The 27,957-nt window shown below is 42.0% G+C and overlaps 1 protein-coding gene across 14 annotated transcripts in view; it reads left to right on the top strand.

The window, feature by feature from the left end:
• The first annotated feature begins 10,334 nt into the window (after positions 1–10,334).
• DYNC1I1 (dynein cytoplasmic 1 intermediate chain 1) overlaps positions 10,335–27,957 on the top strand; it is a 192,323-nt gene continuing 174,700 nt past the window's right edge. For 12 of the 14 annotated variants that reach the window (XM_062605082.1, XM_062605078.1, XM_062605080.1 and 9 more), the window contains exons 1-2: positions 10,335–10,558; positions 27,213–27,330. In XM_062605082.1, the coding sequence (XP_062461066.1) occupies positions 27,223–27,330 (108 nt within the window). In that variant the 5' untranslated portion in view covers positions 10,335–10,558; positions 27,213–27,222. The remainder of the gene's footprint in view (positions 10,559–27,212; positions 27,331–27,957) is intronic. The other 2 variants (XM_062605072.1, XM_062605068.1) reach the window with 1 other exon arrangement.

Here is a 27,957-nt window from a genome sequence, read left to right as displayed (position 1 = left end):
TATGATATGAACCATGTCTACTCTATGAAATACACAGTCCCAAGGCTGCAGTAAAACCTTTACCTTGGTGTTGGCTACAACTACACAGGAGCAGGCTCTGAATCTCTCACAACATGCATTTACATGATATTTTACAACAGATGTGGATAGTTGATATGTAGCTCATCTGGCTAAAAGATGACATCCACATTTAGGCTACAGGCATCTCACAAAGCTGAGGCATGTGTTCAGTCATGCAGGAGGTATCTTACTCCCCTGCTCATTCAGAGGAAGCCTAGAGGCATCAAAGGCTGCAGGTGGAGCTGTGTAGTGCTCCAGCATACCTGAGATGTTTGCCAAGGTTGTTTCGAGGCAGCTGCTGAGAGACCCCTCACCCTCTCTCCCATGTACCATACTTTGCCTTCCCGCAGGGAAAAAGGCCTTGGAAGCTTATGCTCCTCCCCAACAGATGAGACCCCTTTGTAACACAAGGTCTCAGAAATGCCAGCGTCACTACAGGGATGAAGGGCAGCAGCACCGTTAGCAACAGCAGGTCTCCAGCTTCACGTGCGCACCTCAACCACATCACTGCCTTCTGCCAACTACATGAGTGGCAAGAAGAAACACCTTATGTTGGGAAAGGCTGGGGTAGGGTGGGCTCACAGTGAGGCACAGCAGTACCTTGGATAAATACTGCAGCAAAGTCAAGACAATGCTGACAGACTTCTCTGCTGACACATTTCATGGGGAAAAAAAGGAAAAGAGATCCTCAGTTTGAGTTGAGAGGTCCTTGCCTTCCCCAGACTCATGGCACCATGCAGCCAACCAGACCCATGTCAGCTCTGCATCAGCCCTGGTGAATGATGCCAAATAGCTCTGCTGTAAGCATGTCTGACACACAGGAAATCAGTGCTTGTCTTCGCCATTTGAAAGCATGGCTTCCTCCTCCTCCACAAGGAAATAACCCTTTCCAGAATGACAATAGTGTGGTGTGGTGCCTCTGAGATGGCATAACTCTGCCAAGAACTCTGTTTCCTCCTCCACATTGGGCGTCATGAATAGACAGATAGTTTGGGGATTCTCACATTCCCTATATTGTGCTCATGTGGTCCCACAAGAAATGTGGGTTTCCTACTGTGGCACCTAACTGATGCTCCACTCTCCAGCTGTCTTCATACATACAGGGGTCTGGGATGTGGTTGCATTGCAGCAGCTAGGGATTAGGTCCATAGGGTAGGAAAAAAGGAATTTAATACAACTGGTTACTTTCAGCAAGACTAGCAGTAAGGTTTCAATGCAGACACAAGCTCTCTACTAAAGGTATCTTGATACTGATCTTTCATCCCTCAGACACCAGCAAGCCAATGACCAGTGCTCCCGACCAGACTATACATTTGTCTTTCCTCTGTATAGACCATTGCCAGATGTCTCAGAAGCTACATGTGAATATGGTCTGTGGATGGGTGCTTGCATGATTTGGCCATCACAGACTCTGGCTGCTTTCAGCAGTCCAAGAGGTATGAGAGATTTATGTACACAGACTTCGACCTCCCTAATGCACCCCTTCTCTCCCTAGTATCCACTGCAACCCATCACTCCCAGCACACGGCTTTCCAGCAGAAATAACTCTTCTTCAAATATGACCTTGGTCTTATCTTCTCAGTCAGCATCTCAGATTTTGGGCTGCCTTCTGAAGATGTGCATTGTGCTCCAGAAAACAAAGCCAGCAACTATTTCACATTAAGATGTGCCAAGGGACTTTAGCACTGCAGAGCACTATTGCAACAGCATGGTCCCTTACAGATATATTTCCCACTGTCAACTACTAACCCAGCACCTTCTTAATAATTAACTTTCTCAGGATAGTGTGCAGAAGGAAAGCCATCCAAGTGAGGCCCTGCTGTACCTGGTGATCACAGTCCCAGTGGTAAGACAAGTTGCCGCTGCTTGGGGACGCGAATTCCATGCAGTTATCTCCTTTTTGTTGGGTGGAGACACAGACACAGAGTATTTCCTCCTTCCTTCACTGTCTCTACATCATCTGGGCTGTGCTAGATGGATTCCTAAACTTGTAATCACAGCTGTAACATCTTTGACTATCATCCCCTCTCCCTTCTCTGCTCAGGGAATGATTGTGCTGTGACAGCTGTCATTAATTCACAGAGAACTACTCTTGGAGCTACCATCACCTCAGTCTCTGCAGCTCCTGCCAGAACCTCCTTCCTCAAAAGGCTATGGGGTGAGTTCCTCCACCACAATTCTAGGAGACAAGGGATGGCGCAGTGATCCCTTTTAGACCCTCATCAATCCTTAACACTATTGCTCTTGAACCCTCACCTGTATCTTGCAGAGCTGCTTGTTCTGAACTCATCCAGACCTAAATTTCATCCCAGGCCTTAACTCTCCCTATTTACTCTAATTGACTGTCTTTAAACCCATCTAGTGTACGATTTCCTGCCTTGGTTTCTTCTGCAGTCTCCACTAAGCTGTAGGCTAAGCACAGTGGGGCCAGATTTTTTATTACCAGTGGACAAAATTCATTCTTGCCCCTGGCACCTTATTCTAGAAATGTCTTTTTGGTGCAGACATAATTCTGTCATGCCTGGAGAGAGCAGATGAGCAGACCTTGAGAAAGGCACTGGCCATGAAATGCCTACATCACTGGGGATGGATTAGTGAGGATGTGTCAGTTTTGTACACGTGAGAGTGACATAGGCATCCCTCAAAGCAAAAATGTCGGAACTGAGCTGCCTGCCAAGCACAGATATCTCAGTGCAGGAGATGGGTGTGTTAAAAATTGTGGGGAAGTAGTCAAGATAAATCATTGTCATGCCCCACAGTGTCTAAAATGGCACTAGATGCCTGCCTGCTTTTAGTCCCAAATCATAATGTGTCCTGTGAGTTGAGGGATCCCAAATCACCTTACCTTCTTTATGCCACTGACACACAGCTCTCTGTTCAGGCATGAAGTAAGGACAGGTAGCTCTGTTCAAGTCATGCTAAGCAACCCTATTCATTCTGGCTACATGGAGGCAGCCTCCTAGCTCTAGACTGAAATGCATAAGTGATTTGATTTTCCAAAAGCCTGGGTATGAAGGCCACTTGTCTGTTGAATTTTAATGTGCATTGTCTTGGTGGAACAGTCTATGCTACCATATCTTTCCCTTAGGCTTTCTTACTAAGATGGTTGCTGTGTCTGAAAGCTCATCACATTCACCAGTAATTTCCCCTGTTCCTTCAGCATTTATTTTTAGATTTCAATGAGAAAAAAAGCATACACAACTCCAGGCACTGACAGCGACTGGGGATCAGAAGCAATGCTGAAATAATGCTCACACACTGCAACATTAAATTCCCTTAACAAAGCAGCAGTTCAAAGCAGTGGAACAAGTCCTACCCCAGAACTGTTTTATCAGCCATCCCTTTTTAAGAAGATTAAATTGTTATATTTCTCTGCTGCTGCTTTCATCTTCCCTCTGTGAGTGTCATCCAGACCTCCAGGCAAGCATAGCTGCTTATCCTCATCTAGAGACTTCAAGTCAGGAGAAATGAGGAAGAGAAAGCAAAAAGACAGGCCTGTTTATCAACAAGCAATGGGTATATATAAGAAGAGCATATTAAAGAGTGGAATCCATGGACAGGACTGGATGTCTCAGGCCTCAGATAAGTGGTTTTCTAAGACTGCAGGATAAACCCAGAGCTAGGACACTGCTTAGAAACTTTTGTTGTGCACTGACACATTGATAGCAACTTCCGAAGAGATCCAGATCACTACTATAATTAGTACCTATTCTTTTTGTTTCTGTAGATGGGACATTAAGGCCACAATTTCCTATTGATTTACACCAATTAGTCCATCCAGTTCATGGTTAAGGCATAATGGAGAAGCCTGTCTTGGGCAGAACCAAGTATGAAAAGTAAGGGACAGAGCAAAGAGACATTTCTTTTAGGATTTTCTCTCCATAATGCATTTTTACTCTCAAGCATATGAATAATCTGACATAAGGTCCAGTTTGTTGTCAAAAACAGCACTTAGCTGGTTTCATACATTTGAATACATCTTCATGATGTACTAAATTCATGGATCGCCTCGTATGTACAGCTGATTTTAACTTTGACTGGTAAAAAGGTAAGTTTCAAGTTAATATTTCGGAGGTTTCAGGAATCCAATAAAGAAATGTAGCATCCTTTAATGTTTGTAAAAATGAAAATTGTTGTTGTTTCAAATCAAGCATGAGTGACTGGATTTCAAGCCAAAAGTGGTGTGGAGAAATGAGACAGCTTTATGTAAAAAAGGATCCAATGATTCTGAAGATCTGAGTGCTGCTAGTAATTCTGTAAACTGAGCCATTTCTTTTGTTGCATTCAATGAAGTTCCTAAATCATCAGGAATTCAAAACAGAGCTGATTGGAAACAACTATTTAGTGTGGTTTTTAAGAGAGTAAGTCTATGTACCTGAAGCCACTCACCCAGTCCTGCCCCAAGCCCATTTCTCTACCATACAAGTTGTGGAGCTTTCCTTGCACAGCTTCCTTACTAATTCAGAATGAGCACAGTATCAAAACACAGTAAAACCCTTCAAGCCTGAAGTCCTCTACAGGCCACTGAGTCTGTATCTCCAGGAAGCTTGGGGAAGTACCTCCCAGAACCTTCCAGTTCTTTCCCAAGTTGGCTGCTTTGCTGCTATATTTCCAAGCCCTTCCCAGTACACTGAACCTTTTCAAATAAGAGGAACCAGTTGTTTTATGTGGCAAGCCCCTTCTATTTACAAAGGCAGGAACAAAATTTCCGGAGGCTTTCTTTCCTGCATGCCATTTCCGTACCTCAGTTAAAAGTGCAAAACCAGAAGCCTGGGTAATGATGTGTTTTAAGGGCCAGAGTCTCAAATGTGAAGTCATGTTCATGATTCCTATGTCAGATGTACAGTACTGTTGAGTTTTCGGACAACACAAAAAAGACAGATTCTTGGAGAATGGTTATCTTCATGGAAAGACTAGGATTCCTTGGAATGACTTCTACCCTAAGAACCAGGTTGAATCCACAGACATCCTGCTTAGAGCTGCTCTGCTAAGATTTGATCAATTTGCAGAAATGTAGAGAGCTACCTTCCAACTTCCAGCTAATTGCTATTTTAGTTGGTGCTTATTATTATCCATTAACATTTATACTACAGCTCACCAAGCTTTTTCAATCACAGCTGACACTTTAATCTACTAACTACTGTATAGACAGATTGGCTGAAGAATTTATAGTCTCATAAAAATAGGAAATATAGTGAGTACATCAATCACAATGTATAGTTAACTTTGTGAATGAAGTTAGTTTTGTCATTTTTTGAAAGTAGGATGGAAAGGAGGGCATGCTGCTATTCCTCTTTCTCTTAACCTGAACTAGGATTCTTCTGTAGGGTAACAGGCCATTCATTATCCATATTTGCATCTCCACAAGCCAAACAAGCTGAGAGAGCTTTCAAGGTGAAGTGAAGCTGTCAGAGGAGACAAGTGAGGGCTTCAGAGGGCCAGTTGTAGGAACAGCAAGGATGGAGCTGAGACTTTCTGGGAAAAACTAAACTAAACTAAACAAAACCCCCACTAGATTAAAATGTCCAACGCTGCTCAGTTTGAACATGACCACGTTTTCCTGTATTGCAAGTACCAATGTTTTTCTTGCCACTCCCTTAATTTGTTTTTCTGTTGCCCAGATAGCAGCAAAATGAAATATACTGCCGCAGCTTTATTCTGCTTCTGTGGATGCTCCAGGCATCATGTGGGCCACTGCAATTGGGCTGATTTTTGGATCCTGAAACCAGTACCTCATATCTTCTAAGTTCCATAGTTATCCATGGTCCCATACAACTTTGTTGAGACTATTATTTTCCAGCCTTCCAACTAATCCCTTTGGTGCCAATGTTATAGGAAAGTGAGGAACTAAGCAAGAAAATAGACTCAGATTAATAGACTCAGTGAGCCTGTCACTAAAATAATTGTTTCTGAGAGCGCACAGTTGCAGTATCTTTGAAGACTAACCCGAATCTTTAATAATGTGGAACTCACCTGTGTGCCACAGATCTCCCTTTAAATTCTGCATCTCTTATATTGATTCCGAGATATAATTTGTCCTTTCTAAGATACATGTTTTTTTAGCTTTGTACATGTGTTTGTGCAATTATCTTGAAACTGGCAATCTACCAATAGCAAATCAATTGTCAGAGGAACTATTAGTGACTACATACCAGATACATTTAAAGTCTTCATTTATATTCTGGCACCTACTGTGAATATTCAGGCTTGCAGAAATTTCAGTTCAGTGATCTGCCTGGAAAACTGACTGGTTTTAGCAAGCAGTAAGAAAAGCCCTCAAATACTTTCTGCTTCATTTTTTCATAACCAAGTAGCCACCCATGTATTTCTTCCAAGACTAACCAACTAGTTCATTTATAAAGAAAAGATTTCTAATGCCATGTGGAATAGTGCGCTATAGTGACTTTACTGCCATGACAATAGACGTGACTTCAGAAGTGATATTCCCCACTTTTCTAAAGCTTGCTTTCATATTTCATTCTGCCTTTTGAGCCTTTGTTTAAATCATTGGCTTTGAAAAGCTGGAAGGCATTTTGTAACATCCTTTGTTATTTGCAGAGCCCAGGTGAAGCCTATCATGCAAAGTGTCTAAAAAGTGCTGCCATTTCCATTAAGCCTTAGAACTGTCTGCTTTGAAATTCATTTTTAATCTTCCAGTGGCACAAACTTCGAAGAGGGTTTGCTTATTTGTTACTGCCTTTTGTGAAGTAGGAGTTGCTGGTGCCTAAGGCAGGGAAATGCAATGCACTACTAATTATTTGTCTCATGTTGCATCATAAATGGTTATTAGCTTGTCAGAGCAACTTACGCCAGTCTTCATTAGTAACTTACATGTGAACAACTCTATATATATAAAGTAACTTCAAAAATAAATGATGTGAAATTGTGTTCTCTTGAACTTCGCCAATCTAGTAATCAACCACATATTGTACTTATTAATGTCCACAGAAACCTCTAAGTTTTACACATGTGTCTGTAAGATAGAAGAGGGGAGACAGGCAGACATTGAATCTGTATAGTTTTATCCATAGCCTTTACTCCACACAATCCCTGGCTGCAATGAGCCTCAAACTTCCCCTCAATCTTTGATTTCTCTTCAGATGCCAGCATGGATGCTGTCTGTCCATGGACAACTGACCTCTGCTGTACGGAAGGCAGCTTGTCCCGTGTCTGTGGTTGCTGACAAGTTTGCCCTCTGTTGTTGTAATAAAGCAGTCCAAGGCTCAGTAACTACCTCCTCATTTCATAGCGTGAGAACTTTAAAGTTTTGAAAATAATCTTTACCCTGCCCTGCTGCATATTCACCTGGTAATGAAGAGAGACATAATCAGAGAATGCCTACTGGCAGAATATAACGAGTTGGATAATTCTATGGATTTGGTTTTAATGGAAATGGATTTGTGTTTAATGGGAAAATGTAAAATTAGCACTCATCCTGGGGTATACCGAAATGACAGGATGTTTTTCATTAAATCTGTTGAAGAGACATTAATGATCATAGGGAATTTTTTTTTTTTTTTTGTAAGAATTAATATCACATCCTCCTGGAATATAACGATTTCACCCTTGTAATATTAGTGTACAGTTTACATCCCTAGAGATTTGCAAAAATGGTGAGAGCTTTTGCTGTGGATGATTAGAGAAGACAATGGTAAAAATGAGGTCAAAGAGAACAGAGTATCACTTGTAAGTTAGCTTATTCGAAGGATAACTTCTCAAGGAAGAATTCGAAGGAGGACTCCTAAAATGGGCTGGCTGTGTATTTCTGTTGCATTCCCAAAGCTTGTCAGTCCTAGGATTGTCTGTTAAGAATATGAAGCAAGACTTGCTTCTCTCCAAATTTCCTTACAACAGTTGATTCTGAGAAGACATGCATTTTTTATACTACCCCAGCCATTGAAGTTCTTTACAAACTTTTCTATATAGGACTTCCCATTACTCAATAATAATTTTTACCACACGTGTCATTGTGTTTCATGGTGGGTTTTTTTTACAGATTTTCCTTGACATTTCCATTTTGGTGCTTTACTTTTATACCTTGAAAAGAGCGGATCATCTCTGCTCTGTGAATATAACAAACATTGAAACTGTGTCACATTGAACTGTGGTTTAGAATGCTTTTTAAAAAAGCATCCTATGTGAGTAATTGGTGGAATATAAAATAGCACTATATTGTAACAAAAAATGTAGGATTTAGTAAACTTTGAAGACTTATTAATGACATATCAGAGACAGGGACTTTTTACAGGGGCATATAGTGATAGGATGAGAGGAGATGGCTTCAGACTGACAGAGTGTAGATTTAAATTAGGCATCAGGAAACAATCTTCCCTGTGATGGTGGTGGGACACTGGCACAGGTTGTCCCAGAGAAACTGTGGGTGCCCCATCCCTGGTAGTGTTCAAAGCCAGGTTGAATGGGGCTTTGAGCAAGCCGGTCTAGTGGGAGGGGTCCCTGCCCATGGCAGAGGGAACTGGATGAGCTTTAAGGTCCCTTCCAGCCGAAACCATTTTGTGATCCTGTGATTCTATGATTATCATACAGTGTGATTGCATGATACATATAGTCTATGATACTATGTTACATGTACAAGATGTCATCATGGTTATATGTGTATGTTAGCAGAACCTCATGGCACTCAAGAACCTCAAGCACTGTGGACAACCAGTCTGATCTGTCAATTCAGGAATACTAAATGACCTCAAGGCCCTCGTAGGTCAGGAACAACTTAAAGGCATCCGCTGAGTTTGCAGGGAATTTGCAAATGATGCACAATCCAAACAAACCAAAACAAACCCTGTGGGATTTATGCTAAAGCTGAGAGAAAGGCCAACACTTCCAAAAGCAAACAGCACTTTCTGAAGCTCAGTTTTGAGTGTCTGATTTTGAAAGGGCCTTATTTTAATAGAGAGTTGCAAAATGAGTGCCCCAAATGGGAAGCTTTCCAAACCGTGCATTTAAACCCACAGGCTCTTTCCCACATGCTCTAGCCTGCACAAGCAGAGGTTGCTCTTTAAGGGTTCTTACAGGAGAGCAAGATACAAATCTTTCCTGCTTCAACTCCAATTAAATTGTGAAACCGTTATTTCATTACCCTCAATGGATGCTGCACCTCCTCAGGGTTCTTTGTCCCATGGCCAGGTGTACTCCAGCTGGATCTGACAGGAGCTGGAGGTGATGTGAATGGCTTTTCAGTTGTTTGGGTATACCTCACTCTTCCCAGGACAGGCCCTGGAATGATGGTGACCAAACATGGCTCCAGGGACAGGTTTGAGAAGGGTACCTCTCCTGTCTCTCGGACCAGAGGGCTGAGTCATATCATAGTGAGTCATATGTCCAGGACATCATATTTTTAAGGAGCAAACCATGGTACCAAAGGGTGTGTGTTTTCTTCCTGTGTAAGGCAATATACCCATGTGCAATAAGAGGGAGAGGAAAGCTGGATTATCTACACCGGAGACGGATGTTATCTGCAGGAACATGGACTACCTCCAACAGCTCTGCTTGGCTGCTTTCCCCAGGAGGACATGATGGTGTGGGAAGAGGAGCGGGTGTGCGTCTAGAAGAAGTCTGGCCCTCCTTAATGATACCTGTCCCCACAGGAGTGATCTGAGGGAACAGGGACAAAAAAAATCCTCTGCCTTTGGGCAGCATTACCCCTGTCTAACCGTGAAAACTGGGTATCATTCACCTGCTCTGGAGCTCTCCCTGTTCTCCAAAAGGACAGGGCATAAGCAGGGGTCTGCAGCCCTCATGACAGTTGACCAGGCTACTAAGGGGCTGATGGCCAAAGCATGGTAGGGCTGATGGCTGGATTGCCGTGGGGTGATGATGAGGACACTGGGGGGTGACGGTAAGGTTGAAGTAGAGGCAGGCACTGGGAATAAATCTAGGCAGCTTTGAGGGCGATGGCTAAGCCATTGTGGGGCTGACAGCTGCTGCGTGGGGATAGTGGCAAGGATGCTGCGGTGGGTGATGTCTATGCTGTTGTGGGGGGTGACGGTGATGCCGTGGTTGGGCTGATCGCCAGCCGTGCAGCTGCAGGGGAAACCTGCGCCAGCGTGGGGGTGACGGCGAGAGGCCCCCGGAGGAGCCGGGGGAACGCACTTCAGGCCGGGGTTGCCGGAGAGGGAGGGCAGGAGAGCGGGTCCAGGCCGGGCAGGGACATCGCTTCCCCCGCAGCCGCCACCTGCCCCGCGGCCCCGCCCCGGTTCCGCCGGGCGGGGGTGGGGGAAGGGGGGTGTCGCTACCGGGGGCACGCGGGCGGAGGAAGAGGAGAGGAGGCGGGAGGAGGAAGGCGGCAGCAGCAGCTCTCGGGAGGAGCCTGTCCAGCGTGAGACAGCACATTCAGCCGGCGGCGGCCGTCCTGCTGCAGCGGCACGGCACGGCGCGGAGCAGCGCCGCCGGCAGCGGCCGTTCGGGCAGAGGGGCATCCCTCCGCTCTCCCGGCGGCGGGGGCTCGGTGAGGGCTGCACGGCGCCGGGAGCCCCTCCGGGAGGTAAGGCACCGCGGCAGGCGGCGGAGACGAGAGGGGACTCCCTTGGGAGGGCGGCGCGGCGGGCGCTCCTTGGGATGCACAGCGGCAGCCGGAGATGCTCCCCGGATATCTTCCGGCTGCCCCGCAGGCACCGGCTGGCCTTCACCGGGGTTGGGCTTTCCACCCTTTCCGGGGCGGGAGCGGCCGGGAGGGCTGCGGAGAGACCTGCCGGCCTCAGCATCACCTGCTCCAGTCCTTGGGGCTCCTCCCGCCACCGACACTGGCACCGGCACAGTGGTACCCCGCTCCGCCGCAGGGACTGCCGCAGGCTCCTCGGCTTGTGTCTCAGCGCCGAGCAGCCTTAATGCAAAGCGGAGTGGGTGGGAAAAAGTTTCCTATCTTTAATTCTTTGCACAGCAAAGAATAAAACCCGCAACAGCGGGTTTGCTCAAGTCCATGACGACAGCAGACAATTAGATCTTTTCCCGTTCCTAAGGTAATTCCCTAGAAGGGAGAGAGAAGGAGGGAATCAGCGAGAGGCCTTTTTCACTAATAGTCCATTGAATTACATTTTCAGAAGGCTGTTATTACGGTTACATTGAGCTGAGAATCCCCCTGGGTTGGCAGAAACCATATGGTCCCTAGGCATTTCCTAGACAAAGCCCCTCTTTTACTGTCTGGAATAAACTATGTTTCTCTGTCAATACTGGCATTGACAGAAAGTAAAAGTTTCAACTATAAATACATATATAAAATATGTATTTAGATTTATATAAATACGTATAAAATAAGGATTCTCAGCACAACAAACAGCCTAACCTGCTATTATAGGGGGACAAGATGGAAAGACCTGACATGAAGTTGGAACGTGGCTTTGGCACTTGCACCCGGTAATTTATCCTGACACACAGGGTTTTGTCAGCTCTTTGCTTCTGTGTGAGGACGTTAAATTACCCCTGAAATGGCTCTAAACATCATGAAGCAAAGTGCTGCAAAACCTGTCTCAGAATGGAAATCCAAATCCTGAGACCGTCTATCTCCTGATAGATGGTATCATCAGGGCCACTGAGGAATTTCACTTCTGTTAATACCAGTGTGCTTTGCTGAAGTGCCTCATTTGTTCTTGCTAAGTTAATGAGAAGCAGTTAATGAGAAGTTAGATGTTTTATGATGCTTTTAACTTCCTCTTTTTACTTTCTTTCATTTTAGAGAACATCTCTAGTAACAGTCTCCATGCTTAGTGAAGGTGGATAAAACTCCTGTGATTTATGTGTAGCATTTCTCAGCAAGAATGGGTTTCCTCAACACAAAACTTGGGGCTGCACCCAGGTCTTTTCTCCCAGGAGTGCTCAGTCTGATAACTGTCCTCTGCTTCATTTTGTTTTCCCAAAACCATCCATATACAGTCCATGAAAATGCAAACTGTGTTGTCCGTTCTGCACCTTCTTCTCTGTGCACAGAGTCCTTTGAGGATTGGGGTTTGCTATCCTTTTCCTTGACATATGAAAGACTTCAGAGGGCCAGGTATGTAGTGGTTCAAGAGATTATGTTTAGAGTTGGATTAGCTGGATTTCTCCTGTCTCTAAACACCTCAGCCTCAAATTAGGCTACCGTAACAATGTATTAACTGCAGTGCTGCGCATCCGTAGTTCAGGAGAGGACTCTAATTTAAAGGAGCAGCAATAAACCACACCCTCCGTGTACAATCATTATTCAGAATTTGGAAATCTGGGGACTCAAAGAATAGTCAGGCAAATACTCTTTTGTACCCTGCAGATCTTAAATTAAGAAGCTGACGTTCCAGCTCTTTCTATAGGAGGAAGGGCAGTGAGCTGCCCTCCTTTGTGATGCCTTTCAGTGCCTATTTTTTTTTTCATTACTGAAATGCATTTGTTTGTTTTCCAGCTTGTGTTTTTCCAGCTTCAGGTTCCTGGTTCCTGCTATGACTCTCACAGATAAAAGCTTTGCTTTAGCACCTGTCTTCAGTGTAGGTACTGTAAATGATGCAGCAAGACCTTACCTGCTTTATTCAAATAAATTAACAGATCAAGTCTCTTGGTCTCCTTTTCTTTTGTAAGACAGTTTTTAAGATTCATTCCTTGCTATGGTCAGTTTTCCAATCTGCAAGGAGAGGGAGAAGGAATATTAGACAGAGCTGGGCTCAATGGGTTGTGATAGAGGTTCCTCTGTTGCAGGACACTGGACAAAGAGGTGAAATAGACTGGGGGGGTGGAGGAGGGAAGATAAGGGAGCAAAATAGAACAACATAAGGGTACAGAAAGGCGTCGTTGTTTTTCAAAGCTTCACCAGCTCCTGCTAATGATTCAGGTAATCATGTGGTATCTTTCAGCTCCTCAAATTTGACTTCTCATAAAGGTTTAAATATGTTCATGGTCTCCTTCTAGGACTACTCAGGCTCATTAACTAGTGCCATGCCTTGAGTGCCCTGTTGAGCTCCTGTTTGCCTTGACCAACAACAGAAGTAGTAATTAAGAATATTTCAGAGCTCCTAATGCCTAGTGCCAAAACAACATGCCACTTGGAGGTAGTGGTGGGATGTTAACAGAAAGATCCTCCCTCTCCTACCCATGGGCTTTAATTTGCAGGGAAGTTAGAGGAAGCTAACACTGCAATCACCACTGAGGTGCTCATGGAAATTCATATCTGCAGCGGTACAGTCTCAGCCTTTCTGCAGCCGTAGCCAAACGTCATGACCTCAGTGCAGTACACATATGATATTTTCATATTTTTGTTTTTAAAACCTTAAGTGAAACAAGACATAATGGCTGTAGGCATAGTCTGTGTGTGTAAAGGGGGCATTTTCTGGCAGGAATACCGATCGAGTATGCTGGCAATGTGCCCTTAGTACAGATGCTTCTTGTATTAGTAAAACTGCGCTTTTGTCAGCGTAGCTTATTTTAGTTCATTTGAGCAACACAAGTTATACAGGTGAATACCCATCTATGTGTCCATAAGCGAGGTTGGTTTCCAGATGAGGTATGGTATCGTGTTCTATTTGGCTGACCTATATAAGCAGGCAGAAATGGTAATGCAGGAATGATGCTGCTTTTAAAAAAAAACCCAGAAAATCTGAATAATCTGAAAAGAAGTGTCTGAAAAAGCTGCAGTGGCAGCCAGAGACCCTGGCTCAGTCTAAGTCTCAGAGAGACACAATATGTCCCTTTTGCTGGTTGGTAATTACCCATCTAAAACCGTGCTAACTCTGTTTAGTCAGACATGACATTGGGAGCTGTTGTTCACTTGGCCATCTGCAAGCGCTCAAATTAAGGCAGTATACAGTATACGTGAGCTTGCTTCCCCAGTACCATTCTTTTTAGGTGGCATCATCTGCCAAATTTTCTGGGAAATTGCTACTTCCAGGAAGATGGCAGGAGCTGCAGGAAGCTGCGAAGAAGGCTGATGTGGGAACCACTAGGTCTCATAGACACAAGACACCTCTGATCATTTGTCCCAACTCCTCCTGAGCTTAAGACTATACCCCCTCTGTCTTTTTACTGTGCTTCTTCAACACTTTTTGTTTTCCCATTTGAAGCAAAAGCATTCTGGTGAGTGCCTGTGAGTGCTTCGCAACAGCAGAAGACACAGAGCAAGAATGGCAGTTGTAGAAGTGTTTTGTGGGCAACACACTGTAACTCCGTGCTGAAGTATTAAGGGCAGAGCTCCCAGCCCTATTGCTGCTGATAGTAACAGGAGTTTCTCTGTGGCTTCTGTGGTGGTGAATCTAGCCTCTAGAGTGATGGCAGGAGTCAGCTATTGTCACGGTTTAACCCCAGCAGCAACTAGGAAGAAAATTAACTGTATTCCAACTGAAACTGTGATAGCTTTGTATATTGCTTGAAAGCTGTGAAACGTCTCCAGACTATTGAAGCCAATGAGAGTCTTTGTATTGGCTTTGATGAGGTCCTGTGTAACTGCTGCTTTGACCGGGGTGCAGACACCTGTGTCACCTGTCGAATAATCACTGCTCAGATGACTCTTGTGTTCCTTGGCTGTTAATCTTAAAGCGCATGTTATCATATTTTAATACTGCTCCCATGTGTGTGGATCAGCTTGTCTGACCTGGAGAGACAGATTACATCAACCTGAGGAATAAACCTTCTGGACCAGTGCAGTTCTACCATGTGTATTTGGCAGCTGCTGGCTGACAATTGCTGCTTGGCCTTACAATAATTAATGAGTAATTCAGTGCATTTACTGCCACTCAGCAGAAAACAACTACAGAGGGAATCTTTTAAGGACATAGTGATATCTTCTCTTCACATTTCTTTTCCTTCTTGCTGTTGTCCTCTGAAGCCTATGCTTTTCTCTCTTCCGCAATACTAGTTTTAATGCAGTGTTCCCTCCTCACAGTCTTCCCTTCCCTCTTGTCTTCTCTCCCTGGGATAGAACTAATTTTGGTTCCTTGTTCTTTTCTCCCTGCTATGCGCTGTGGTACAAGTAATTCCAAATCCTGATCCTCACTTATTAATTTTTCATATTAGTCCAGCAAAAAGCTGGACTGAAGTGAAAAATTGGACACGGTGTGTTTTGTGTTCAAACAACAGGGAGTTGTAATAAGGCAAACATAAAACTGCCTAGTGTGATTAAATATAAATAAATGTAATGGAGGATACATTGTTTATCTATTTATATCAATATCTTCAAGCCTTTTCTAATGCTTGATTCTAATATTTTCAGGCTGAATTTGACAGAAAACGCTATTCCCCAAACTACATCATCTATCTTAGTATTGAACGTTAATCACTGTAGCTCCTAGACCACGTTCAGGGAAAATATGGATCTCTCTTGCTTTAAACTGTTCAGCCCTTCCGTTCTGTATCCATTAACACAGATCATAGCTCTTAAAGTGCATAGACAGCAGTATTAAATCTGTACTGTTCAAGGCATGCTTTGTTTTGTGCACATTAGGCAACCACTGTTAGGACCAGAGTGGTTACCAGGTCACTTGGTAATTGGGGCAAAGACATTGGAAACGATTGCTATTGTATATTTTCAGAAATTAAAATATTTACAAAACCAGGTCACAGAAAAAAACTCCAAACAAACTTAAATAACCAAAAAGCCCTAAAACTGACTGCTGTCTAATGTGGTTCTTTATATTTGAACCTGTCTGCCCTGGCTTAAGGACTGTGCCAATGACTGAGCATTTAGAAGAATTTCTTCTCTGATTCTCATAGCACAAAGTTGAGGACTGTCTAAACTCATGTGACTTGCTTCATAATACATGCTTGTCTTCTCTTTAAGTAACGTAAAATACCAGCATTTTCATTAATCACACTATTCAAAGTCGTATGATGCCATTTTTTTTCCCCATCAGTTTGTTTCTAGTTACATTTGGATCAGTTGCTGAGCCAGAAGTTGGTTTGTATCATAATCCTGAGGGATTTCAGATCTGGTCACCTCTAAATGAATTCTTAACTTATTTGTCCTTTTTTAGCTCTGAGTGTTCATAGAGCTTTGTTACAGACTCATAGCAGTTTGTTACAGACTATCAACTTCTGCCAGCCTTCATTGCCTAGGAACACAAATTAATTCTGCATAAAACTGGGAAAAGATAGTTCATGTTATATGTATGTATGGGTATAAGCTGTGTGGTGCATTAAACAATGAATGGCTTAAAAAATCTATAACCTTTTGGAATGAAACAAGAAATTTGACCTAAATCATACCCCCTAGTGTGCTGTTAGCTATTCATGTACGTAATCTGCTGCACTTGGCAAAGCCTGTGAATGCTGTATCCCTGCCTTTCACTGTCTCCACGGGAGTAATAATAATGCAAAAAAAAATAGTGCTGATGGGATAGGAGGTTATTGTACTGGAGACAAAAAAACAAAACAAAACAGTGATGCCATTCTCTGTCTGTACTGAAAGAGCCCGTGGGAAAACTGTCCCATTATTTCCCACAATATTTTCTTTCTCACAGAAAGTTGAATAGCGATAGCAAGGAAACGCAGGAAAGCTGAGTTTCTCAGCCTTTATGGGCCCTTCAGATGTATTAAAGACACTCTCTGCAAAGTCAGTATTTTTATCTGATAACTGTAGATTACAGATCTTTAGTTTTTATCTTGTAAGTCTAAAGCGTAGAACTAAAAATATGACAGTAAATTATATTCACTGGAAGGGGCTAAGGTGGAAAAAAAGAAAAGGTATTGCAAACATACTACTAATGTTCTCCAGACCTTTTACAGCAGCCCTTACTTTATGTGCAGAACACTTACTGGGTTTTATTGTTCACTTATCAATGAATCAGAGAAGAGGTAAATAGAAAACTGCGGACAGCCACATTGCCATAGAAACGTATGAGTCTTTTCAAACAAAATTAAAATATAAGGCAATATTAATCTTACACCATACTACTATTGATTTTGAAGTCTTTAGATGAAGATCATGCCTCATCAGTGTTGTTTCAGTAAAATTTAAATTAAAGTTCTCAAAGTTTAATTACAACGTTTTCCCAAGAAAGTTTCTGATCTCACTAAACTAAGTGATGAATTAGGTGTAAGTGTAATTAAAGCCAGTGGCCTCCCATATTTGCATTATTTTTCTTAAAACACTGTATATATGTATAAAGCAATAAGACTGCTGTGCTTTCTTATATCACATAATATCTGTTTTTCTAAAGGGCTGTTACCTGCTTACTCCTGGATTCTACTCAGTTCTCTCTTGTGATACTGCAATGATTTGTAGACTTTTTGAACTATGTTCCCCTCTTAATCCTCAAGACCTTCTGTTGGAACCAATAAGCCCGTACATTGTACAATTTAATGTGGCTGGAAACCAGACATGGACCACTTCTGATTGCTTTGTGGACCATCAGTAGTCCCGTATTTTGAGAACCACTACTAAAAGTTGATTTATTTTTTAAAGAAATATCTATAACATTGAGTTCCTCATTTGAAGAGAACTTTCCTCATTTGAAGAGAGCTGGGGGCATCTAACTGGTGTCCTGGTCTCAAATTCTGGAGCCAAGGTCCTGGCACAATGAGTCATGTAGTGAGGCTTACTGCGGGGAGAGTCCTGCAGTGCACTTCAGGCATGTGATTGCCCCAGCGTTTAAGCTGGGGACTTGTTTACTTCTGTTTTCAGTCAGCCCATTTGCTAGGTTTCTTCCCAGCAGCAGCCAGGGCACTTGAGAGGTACATGTGTGTATGGGAGAGAAAAGTTCAGGTGCAGCCAGCCTTGTCAGTGGTTAAGGTACAGAGCATGCCCACATCTTGAACCCAGGACACATCCCTGAATTCCCCAGACTTGAAGTTCTTATCTTGCTTGGGAAGCTCACATAAATCTAGGCTGGCAGAATGGTATAGAAGCAGAAACCCACATTGCAGTACTCAAAAACCTCTGCTTGTTGGTCCCCTAGCTCCCAAAGAACATGCAGGCTCTAAAAACTGCCTTTTTCTCCTTAGAGCTCTCCTTCTGGATGTGTTCTCACCTTTGAAACCCCAGGCTCAGTGCTGTCTGCTGTCTGTCTCCCCTGGGCTGCTGCATCTGGTTTGCATTTTTTGAGCCCATCTGTGAGACTGCATGCTCCGCACCAAACTGGTAGCATGTGCTCCCTCTTTTAGTGCACTCTGGTTTTAACAGGATTCACCTAAGGTAAAGGAGTCTCAGGTAATTTTTTTTCCATTGCTTAAAGAGATATTTGCCTTCATTTATGCAGTATTCAGCAAGTTACATGTCTTCCTCAGTAGATGCTGTCCCAGTCTTTCCCACTGAAGCTGCTCCACGTAAGTCTAAGGTATTAAAGATTCTTTGGATGCCACAAAGCATGTGGGAAAAAGAGAAAAGACTTCCACATGTTGTTTCAAGCACTCAGCAAGAGAATGGGCTCTTTGGCTCCAGATAATAAATACAGCACTGTATTTCAAACTAAACAGTCATTGCATATAATATAAACTAACTCTGAAATAAAGGCTAGAACCCAGGGGCCTCAGTTAGGGACTAATGTTCTCTCTCTTGCATGTGCTTCTTCTGGTCCAATGGATCTTTGCAGAAAAAAAATTAATAGAAAATAGCTTCAATGGTTAAGAATGCAATCTCCATCCCCTAGTTTTTCTCACCCATTAGCCAACAGTAACCCTAGGGAGGTGGGTTTCAGTCCTCTCAAGACAAACAAAAAAATCCAAAGCCCCAAAACAAAACACAGACAGAAAAAAAACCACAAAAAACATATTTATACCATTTTAGTGGAATATTTTAATCACAGAGAATATAAGTGGAAGACATAGACTTCTTGTTTCTCAGTCCTCTCTCATATTCAAATTCTTTGCAGTTTTTTATATGTCCATTAAATTATGCTGTTAGACATCTGCATTTATCATCTTGCTTTTTTATCTTGGCATATCTTTTTCCACTTAAGTAAATCAAAAGGGATGACTGGCTAAGGCTAACTCTGGTCATTTCTTGTGCTTTGTTAGTACATCTGAAGAAGCCCTGAGAAGCACAAAGGGAATGGTAGTGCTATTTTTCCCATTTAGTTCCTTAAAAATTATGAGAACTCCTATGAGATGCCCTGCAGATTTCCTACAGCCTCCTATCTGGTTTCTAAATCTTTAGGTGTATTGACTTCAGAGATAAAATCAATGTGTAATATTTTTAGCCTAATTGCATCCTTACAAATGTCAGCCACAAAGCAAAGTATATTTTTGTTTTAAGAAGGAAGTGATATCTGGGTAAGTTTTCCAGCAAAACCTGTATGTCGGCAGCATCGCTTTCTCTTTAATATCTGTCTGACAGTTGTCATAACTGGGCTACGAAGCAGACACTAGAGCATGCATTTTTCATGTTTGGGTAAATGGCTTGAAGTATCAGTTTTCTGGCCATATGCCACTGGGGTTATCTCAGGAGGAGGTTAGAAAAGTCAGAGGGGTCAGTTTTGCCCCCACAGGGAGTAGAAGTACATGTTTTAATGTCTGAAATGTTTGCAGGATGGAGAGAATGAGTCTTTGTGCCGCTTCAAGAGAGACTAACAAACATCTTGAAATAGAATTCTACATTAGGTCTCAGTAAGTCATTAACTGTACTCCTGGGAGGCACTTTGGTACTCTTCTGATGAACCAGCTATTTTATATAGGTTTTGAAGAAGTGGTGATATCAATGGCAGCAGCAGATATCATTGAAGTCTAAGCATTATGTAAGACTTACATATAAAAGAAATTTAAATCAGATACATGAAATGCAGGGCTCTTTTTTTCTAGGTAAGTGACCTGCAGATTGAGGGTTAGATTCTGTCATCTCTCTCACATTATCCATCTCTAAAATCTTAACAGTTTATAGCTTGCATTTGGCTATCTTTGAACGTCAGAAAACTTTTTTAAACTATCCTGCAGTTCCACTCAGAAGCAAGCTGGGAAATTCACAGAAGATAGCACGGCACAAGAAGTAAGACCAGTTAACGCATGGACAATGAAGAGTCACAATGCTTCAGAATTGTGACTGCAGCCGAACAGTAAAAGATAACAAAACCAGAAGCTGATAGAGGGGGAACTGACTGAGAAGACCTGGAAATCCTGTATTCCACAAGATCAGAATGTGGTCAGGCATGCAGTTGGTTGTTTTGTTAAAATCATCCACTCTTTCCAACAGGGGCACAATTGTGGAATCAGACCCTGAGCAGCTACAAATCATTATTAGATGCATCACTGAGAATCACCTCCCACCACGTGAGGTCATTGTGCAGTTATAACTGTACTCAGTAATGCTTATTGAGGGGAAAATCCAAGACAGTCAAAAAGACCTATTGAAAATTTAGTTTTCTTTGAGGTGATACATGCAGTCCGTTCTGTGGAACTCAATATAAAAGGAACATATTTGGGCAGAGTTGTGCAACAGCTTTGCTAGAGTGACCTGACCTGTTAGGACATAGAACTTATATTCATTCTAATCCTAGCTGGAATGTCATTTAGTCCTTACTTATCTATCTCCAGCGAGTTGTTGCCAGGAGCTTGTTCTCTTCAACCCTGATGGCTCTTCCATGGAGCTATGCTTGTTGGAATTGAAAAGATCATGGTAAATTTAAGAGGCTTAAGGGCACATGAGAGAATGGGATGATAAGAAGGTGATGGTTCATTGACACTATGCATGGTGCTGGAAGAATGGGCAGTAGTAGAGCTTTGCTCATATGCTATTTGTAAGCACCCTGTAATTCTGCTGTAATTCAGTTCACTTTGTTGAAGGGCCATTATGGCAGAACAAGAGTGAAAAGATTAAATAGTAGCAGATTGTAAGGGATGTATAATTGAGCAGTCGTAGGTATGTATCTTACACCCTGTCAACCTCAAAATAAATAGGCTAGAGATGCGCTGACCTGTTGCATAGCAACCAGGAGGAAGCACAGAACCAAATCTCTGGATGCTGTGATTTGTAAACCTTTACAGAACAAAGTAAAAGATCTTTGCCTGTCTGCTAGAAATGTTCAGAAGCTGAAGGATAAAAATGATACATTCCTTGGAATCTAACACTTAACAACCATTTTTATTTATAGATAAATACACAGATGCGGTGTAAAAAGCCTGACTGTTTTGCCTCAAGGTTATGTAGAAAAAAATACTTAGTCTTTCCAATTTTACTCAGTGTTTCCCTGGGTTCATCACACAGGAGATTCCTTAAAATACTGAAAATGTGAAGTTTTTGCAACTGCAAATATTTACCCATTGTTGTGATCTTGTAAATATTTATATGCTTATTTAGCAAAAGTATTTATGTTATTTGACTGAAGTCAAGTGCAAATTCTGATGCATGATGAAAAGAGGTACTCATATGTTTACTTAGAAATTGCTGTCAAGAAGATGATTCCAGCCCCTCTTGCCCATTTGAAGTGTGTTTCAATCATTATTTTCAAATGAATGCCATCTATTAGAGTGCATTTATGCTAGGGGAACAGTTCCCCTGTGGTTTCTTGCAGACCAAAGATACTCAACTGCTTTGTTCAATTTCATACTTTGCATGCACACTTTAGACTTGCAAAAGTTATAGGTATTTTGGGAATTTTTTTCTGTTATGAAAATGTATAATATTCCTAACTGTAGGAAATGTATTCTTTTGTACAAAATAGAGAAAAATATGGTGTATAGTAGAAATTAATCCTTTTTTTCTTTTTTCAGTAGAAAACTCCGTATGTAATAGTTTCACAGAATCATAGAATGGTTTGGGTTGGAAGGGACCTTAAAGCTCCTCTACTTCCACCTTTCCAGGGACACCTTTCACTAGACCAGGTTGCTCAAAGCCCTGTACAACCTGGCCTTGAACGCTGCCAGGGGTGGGGCAGCCACAGCTGCTCTGGGACAACCTGTTGCAGTGTCCCATCACCTCCATAGTAAAGAATTTCTTCTTAATATCTAATCTAAATCTACCTTCCTTCAGTTTAAAACTGTTCCAGCCCTCTGATCATCTTCCTGGCCTTCCTCTGGACTCACTCAAGCAGGTCCCATAACTCTTGTGCTGGGGGCCCCAGAGCTGAATGCAGTACTGCAGGTGGGGTCTCATGAGAGCAGAGGGGCAGGTTCACCTCCTTTGACCTGCTGGTCACACTCCTTTTGATGCAGCCCAGGGTACGGTTAGTTTCTGGGCTGGGAGCGCACACTGAAGCCGGCTCATGTTGAGGTTCTCAGCAGCCAACACCCCAAGTCCTTCTTCTCGGGGTTGCTCTCAAACAGTTATCCACCCAGCCTGTTTCAATAGTAATAGTACTCCCACTCTATAAACCCACTCTTTAAAAGCCAAAAATCATTGAGTAATGTATTTTATTGTGCAACTTCCTTTGCATTTCAACTAAAGACATTTTGCAGTTTTGGACTCAAGACTAACTGGCTCTTTATGAAGACATATGAATAATACATGTACAGAATCTACAAGTACTGGATGCTGCCTATTTATTTTAGAAAACTATATTAATGAATTAATTATTTATAATTAGTTGTATAGGATGACTAATGCCATATGTAACATTACTTAATGAACCCCTTAATGATAATAATTATTAAAAGGGCAACATCGTAAGTCACAAAGCAGGAAAGACATTGTCATGAAGTGGTGAATATAGTTCTACTCTAGTGCAGCCTACTAAATGGACAGCATATAAATATCCCCCATACACCAAAAAGCAGTAAAATGTAGACTAACAGAGTTGGAAATTCAGGTTTCTTTTTAAATGAGCTTGGTGACAGCATACCGACAAGATGCTATTCTAGGAGATATAATGAACAGTCTTTAAGAGGAGGGAGTTGTTATATCTTATTTTCTTTTTCTGCTTATAAAAAGTGTGCAATGTCATAATTTTCCTTGATTTTATTTTATTCATCCTACATTGGGCACTTCATGCTTATTTTTTCTTACATTTAGTCCAAGCTATATACATGTGTTGCCACTCTTTGTTCCTCTATCTCTGTGGTTTTATTACTATGGCAAGTATCAATTTATCAATCAATTCTGCAATTGTAGTAAACCTTTTTAGATGCCTGTGGCTGGTTTTGCTGTTGTGCGCTCACATAAATAGTATAAATATCTGCTCAAGTATTGTAACACTGATCATTATTAAAGACCTTGTAGCTTATTATAAAACTGTAATAAGTCTGCTGGCTTTCATTCTAAAAGTACATGCATGGCTTTTAGTCCAGTAGAGGGTAAAATGCTGTTTGCATCTTCCACGCTCATGTGCTTACAGCTGCAACTAATGAAATGATCATAAGATGTTAGTACCTGTGTGATAAGTTTAGTAGCATAGTTCTGCGTATGTTCTGTACAGCAGAGAAGGTTGTGCAAACACTGTTATTATTTTAAGATTAATGTAAATGGTCTTTCAAAGATTTTTTTTATGTACTGACAAGCTAAAAGGAACTGCTAGGAGCATGTTAAGGTCAGGATTCTTCTAACCCAGTCTGAGACATTTACAATGGAAATTTTTAGAGCTTAACTGATCACCCAGGACCCTTTATCATCATTGGAGAGGAGCTGATGGCTTTGGGGCATGCTTATTCTTAACTGCTTTTGGAAAAGTGGAGTCACGTCCTAGGATACCCGGACTCTTTTGATTTTACCTGCATTGATGGTAAGGATAACTCTGCATCTACAGCATGAACATACAGATTTAGTGAGATAATCCCTGTAGATGGTGAGGTCCCATAATGCAGTCCTCAGAAGCCTCAGCTCCACCTTTGCACACACCTGGGTGGCTGCTATCCTGATGGATCTGGTGACCCTCTGATGTGGGAGTGGTATTGGCTGTATTTCTAAGCCTAAGAGGGGACTCTGAGGCATGTTTAATGAATACAGGGAAAACTGACATCTTGACATAGAGCAGTCTGTTTCATTAGAAGTCAAAAGGAGCAGGCTTCTGTCTCTAGAAAGGAGAATTCCCTCAGAGTATTAGGAGTGCAGATGAGTGCTCTGTGTAAGGTGGTTCACATCCACGTATCCTGCTACATCTGCATGTGGGTGGTAAGCTCTCTTGCAGTGGGAGGACTCTTAAAACTGTGTCACTTGACAGTAAACTGGGCCAAACAAAATAAAATTTGATCTAAGATTACGAACCTCTCTTGCTGAGAGGAGCCCTACACTGCTGCCCTGATATAAGAACTCTTTCTACATCGAATGCAATGCTCAGTGTGTTTGTTCTAATGTGTTCCTTCTCCCACATACAAGATTTAATTGCTTCACTACAAAATGCGCTCCTTGCTGTTTCGCTCTGACCAATGCTTTCTCACAGGCTGGAGAAGATTAGGTTGTACATAAGCCTTGGGCTGTCATTTTGCATCACAGAGAATGCTAAAAGTAAATCTTTTTTACTGTTTGCCTTTATCTGTCTTGGTAGGACATGCCTTTTGGCACTCAGAATGGCAATCATTAGAAATTTATACTCAGTAATGAATAGTGTTAGCGCCATGGTTAACACCAAGTAGAGTGTCAAGTATGCTTGCCTCCTTGCTCACTCCTGACTTGCTGACACCTGAGAAAGGTGATTACATACCCTCAGTGTACAATTTGTGCTAAAATTGTAGCTAGCCAGTTTGAAGGTTGGTAAGCTGTTTGAAGGAAATTTAATACATCACCTTTGTTGTATGTAATATCTGTTTTGTTAGAAATAGGGCAAAGTTATAATAGGATTGGTCACCCTGACTGGAGTATTGTAAAGAAGGGGCCAGGCACAAAACTGGTGATGCTCAAATCAGGAGGGAAGCTAGTTAGCTTCCCTGACATAAAGAGAACGAATTTTTAGAAAGCCATTCATGGATATCTGACAAACCGCTTGAAAGGGATGCCAAACCCTCAGGGTTTCTGTCATAAGCCTTAAAACATATTTGCATATTTTTTGCATAGAAACAGGAGCTCTCTCTCTGCTGCCAAACTGCAGAACTAAAAGGATGCAAAATCCCTACCTAGTCCAAAAGGCTGTGAGGAGGATCTTCATAATCAGAATTCAAATGTGTGCAACAGATTAGGGAAATTTCTTCTGCCATAGGGATCCCCCAAAAGGGATTTCTGCCATATCTGAGAGAGACCCGCAAATCCTGAGCAGATTGGTAAGCAAAATCTACCTGCCATTAGAAAGCTTTTCTTCTCCAGCCATTTCTTATGTGAAAATAGCTCACTGACGTCAACAGATCACACAGATTAACAATAAGGTGCTACTGCTTAGTTTTCTTGGTATCAAATACACTTTTTTCCTACCATTTTTTGATTTCTTTTTCTCAAATTGAAAACAGTATAATAATGAATAGAACAAGAGTAAGAGAGAAATAAAGAAATTATGTGCCTCCTCATACAGCCAGTGCACTCTGTGGTCCAGTTTCCTAGGAGTTTCATGTCCTTCCTAGCTATACCATTTACTGTGAGTTGTTGTGGATTGAACCAGGAGTCCCTGGGCCTCGGAAGGACTGCAGGGCGCGTGGCCAGGAGGGGCAGCTCTGTTGAAGTGTAGGATCTATGACAATGTGAGCTGGACTGGTTTAATTCCCGCGTGAGGGCTTCAGCTAGGAGTTTGACTGGGAAGTGTTAGCATCTGTAGTGTGGTCCACACGCAAATACAGGTGTGCTGGCCCCTTTGGCATCCCTCATGCTGCTCTTATTTCTGATTTCAAATATTATTCTTTTCTTCCATTAAATGAAAATGCTTGCAAGGACAACAAAGCACTGTGCTTTTATCATTCTGGGAAGAAAGCTGATGACTACAGAGGAATTCATGATGGGTGAAAGCACTGTATAATTTTTAGCATATAAATTCACTCTCCGGTCATTCACCCACCCAGACAGTAATGTGGGTGGAGTTCTCATCATATTAGCAGAGAGTTGCCATTTAAATTTCCCATGCATCAGGCCAACAATAGGCTCCCATAGAGTATACATGGCACGGCCATTGATCTGATTGATTCGGGGTTGCATGTGGTCAGTGATGTGTGAATTAATAGGAAAGGCAGTTAACTGTTTTCATGAATGTCTCTGTTAGTCGGGACTATCTTTGAAATAAAGTGCTAATCAGTATTGATAGAGTTAGATGACAGCCTGTGATGATTATGAAGTTAGAAAAGAAGTTAAATATCTGTAACTTAAATTACAGATTTGTACATGAGTGGGGTTTTAAAACTGTAGAAAAAGGTTGGTATCCTATGTTCTTTAGAGATCTGGCTGCATTTCTGTATTATGTGACTTTTTATCTCTTTGCTTGTCATTTTCAAGGCTCACATAACAGTAACTAGGTTGACAGAGATTTAAAAGAGTGTACATGGCTTCACATCACTATGCCACAGAGAATTGTGTTTAAGAGTAAATAGAGGGGCAGTCATCTCAGAAGCTCAGAAGAAATGCTTTTGCCAAGTTTGTGTGGTTGGAGTCAAATCAGGAATATTGGGCATTTCTCCTGCCTCTTGGAAAGATGATCTGAGCATGAGACTGTTGGCAGAGGAATGTGCTGCTGCTTTAAAGAGAAGCTCAGGTTTGCTGGGTTCTCTGGTTTTGTACCTAGTCTGCAGCTTTATGGGGGAATGGCCCAGCTTTCCCTGGAAAGGGTGGAGTTGATTCCTGAGCAGAATATCCCCGAGCTTGATGAGGGTGCTCCCCACAGGGGTGAATATGTGAAGGATATTGGGACTGAGCTGGTGTCTCTGTGGGGCTGTACTAGTGGAACTGGGGGGATCCTGGCATGGCAGCCATTCAAGGCACCTGCAGAAGCAAAAGCTATCATGTTTCCAGTTTTGCAAGGGAAATTATTACTTGTCTAAGATGTATGGGGCTGTGTGGGGCAGATCTGGTTCTTGTGCTTCAAATTGAAATCCTTTTGTGGATCTGGGCCCTGCAGTCTGGCAATGCTGCTGAAGCTGATGAAAATCAAAAGACTTTAGCTTCAGTGTGTAAAAGCATTAAAGCATTATTCTGACCAGCAGACAAAAATGGGTTTGCTTCACATAGGTAGTTTTCTAATAAAGATAATTTGATAATATTCCATGTTTGGTGATATTCTGGTCTAATTTCTTGAAATAAAAATTGTGGAACAAATATTCTGCTTTCTACAACGTAAGTATAGTCCAAAGGCCAGTATTTCTATAGAAATATATTTGTAGGAATTTTAGAAATGCTGTTTTTGATATAATTATTTGTTTTCTTCAGTAAATAAGGAAAACATTTATTTCTGTTTTCACCTTGGTTTCTGTAATTTTCTTTCCAGCAGAGTCAAAATGTCAGACAAAAGTGATTTAAAAGCGGAACTTGAGCGCAAAAAGCAGCGCTTGGCTCAGATAAGAGAAGAGAAGAAACGGAAGGAGGAGGAAAGGAAGAAGAAAGAGGTAAATATGCAGAAGTGTCTTTTAGATAGCTCAGGATTGCAGAAGGGGCTTGCTGAGGTTTTGACATCTCGGTATTTTATACCCCAAGGTATCTGTCATGTGGAATGAGATCCTCAAACCCACATCAGTCTAACCTTAAAATAAAAATGCTTATTTTCAGTCAAGAAAGTTGGGGCGAGGGAATTGCTTTTAAAACCAGTGGACTGTCAGATGACAACAGCTTAGACAACATGATATGTACGTGTGTGTAGAAAGAAAAATTGATTTGCCGCAATGCTTTTTCCTGGCCTCTTCTTCAATGGAAAGGGAGTGGAGAGTAAGGAAAGACAGAAAGAGGGCTCATGTTTTTTCCAAGCCATTACAATCTAAGTGTGTATTTTTGAAGACTAGTTTGATTACTAGCTAAGGTAACAGATTTACAATTATTGTTCTCCACCAAAGTAAAACATAATTGCAATTGCATTTTCATCTTCTGGCATGGGTGCATCTTTCAGTTCTGTTAAAGTTTGATTGACATATTAGTTTATTTGTCCTTGACAATATGCATTAGGTTTTTCATTAAGGGATTTGTACTTCTTTTTATTCAGTCACTTAGCGGAATAGAGGTGAGAATTGACAGGGAGTGGA

Source organism: Pezoporus occidentalis, unplaced genomic scaffold, assembly GCF_034315485.1.
Source record: "Pezoporus occidentalis ecotype Australia unplaced genomic scaffold, CSIRO_AGI_Poc_V1 ctg9, whole genome shotgun sequence".
NCBI lineage: Eukaryota > Metazoa > Chordata > Aves > Psittaciformes > Psittacidae > Pezoporus > Pezoporus occidentalis.
The sequence above is the reverse complement of the archived record's forward strand: the minus strand, read 5'-3'. Positions and strand labels throughout refer to the sequence as shown.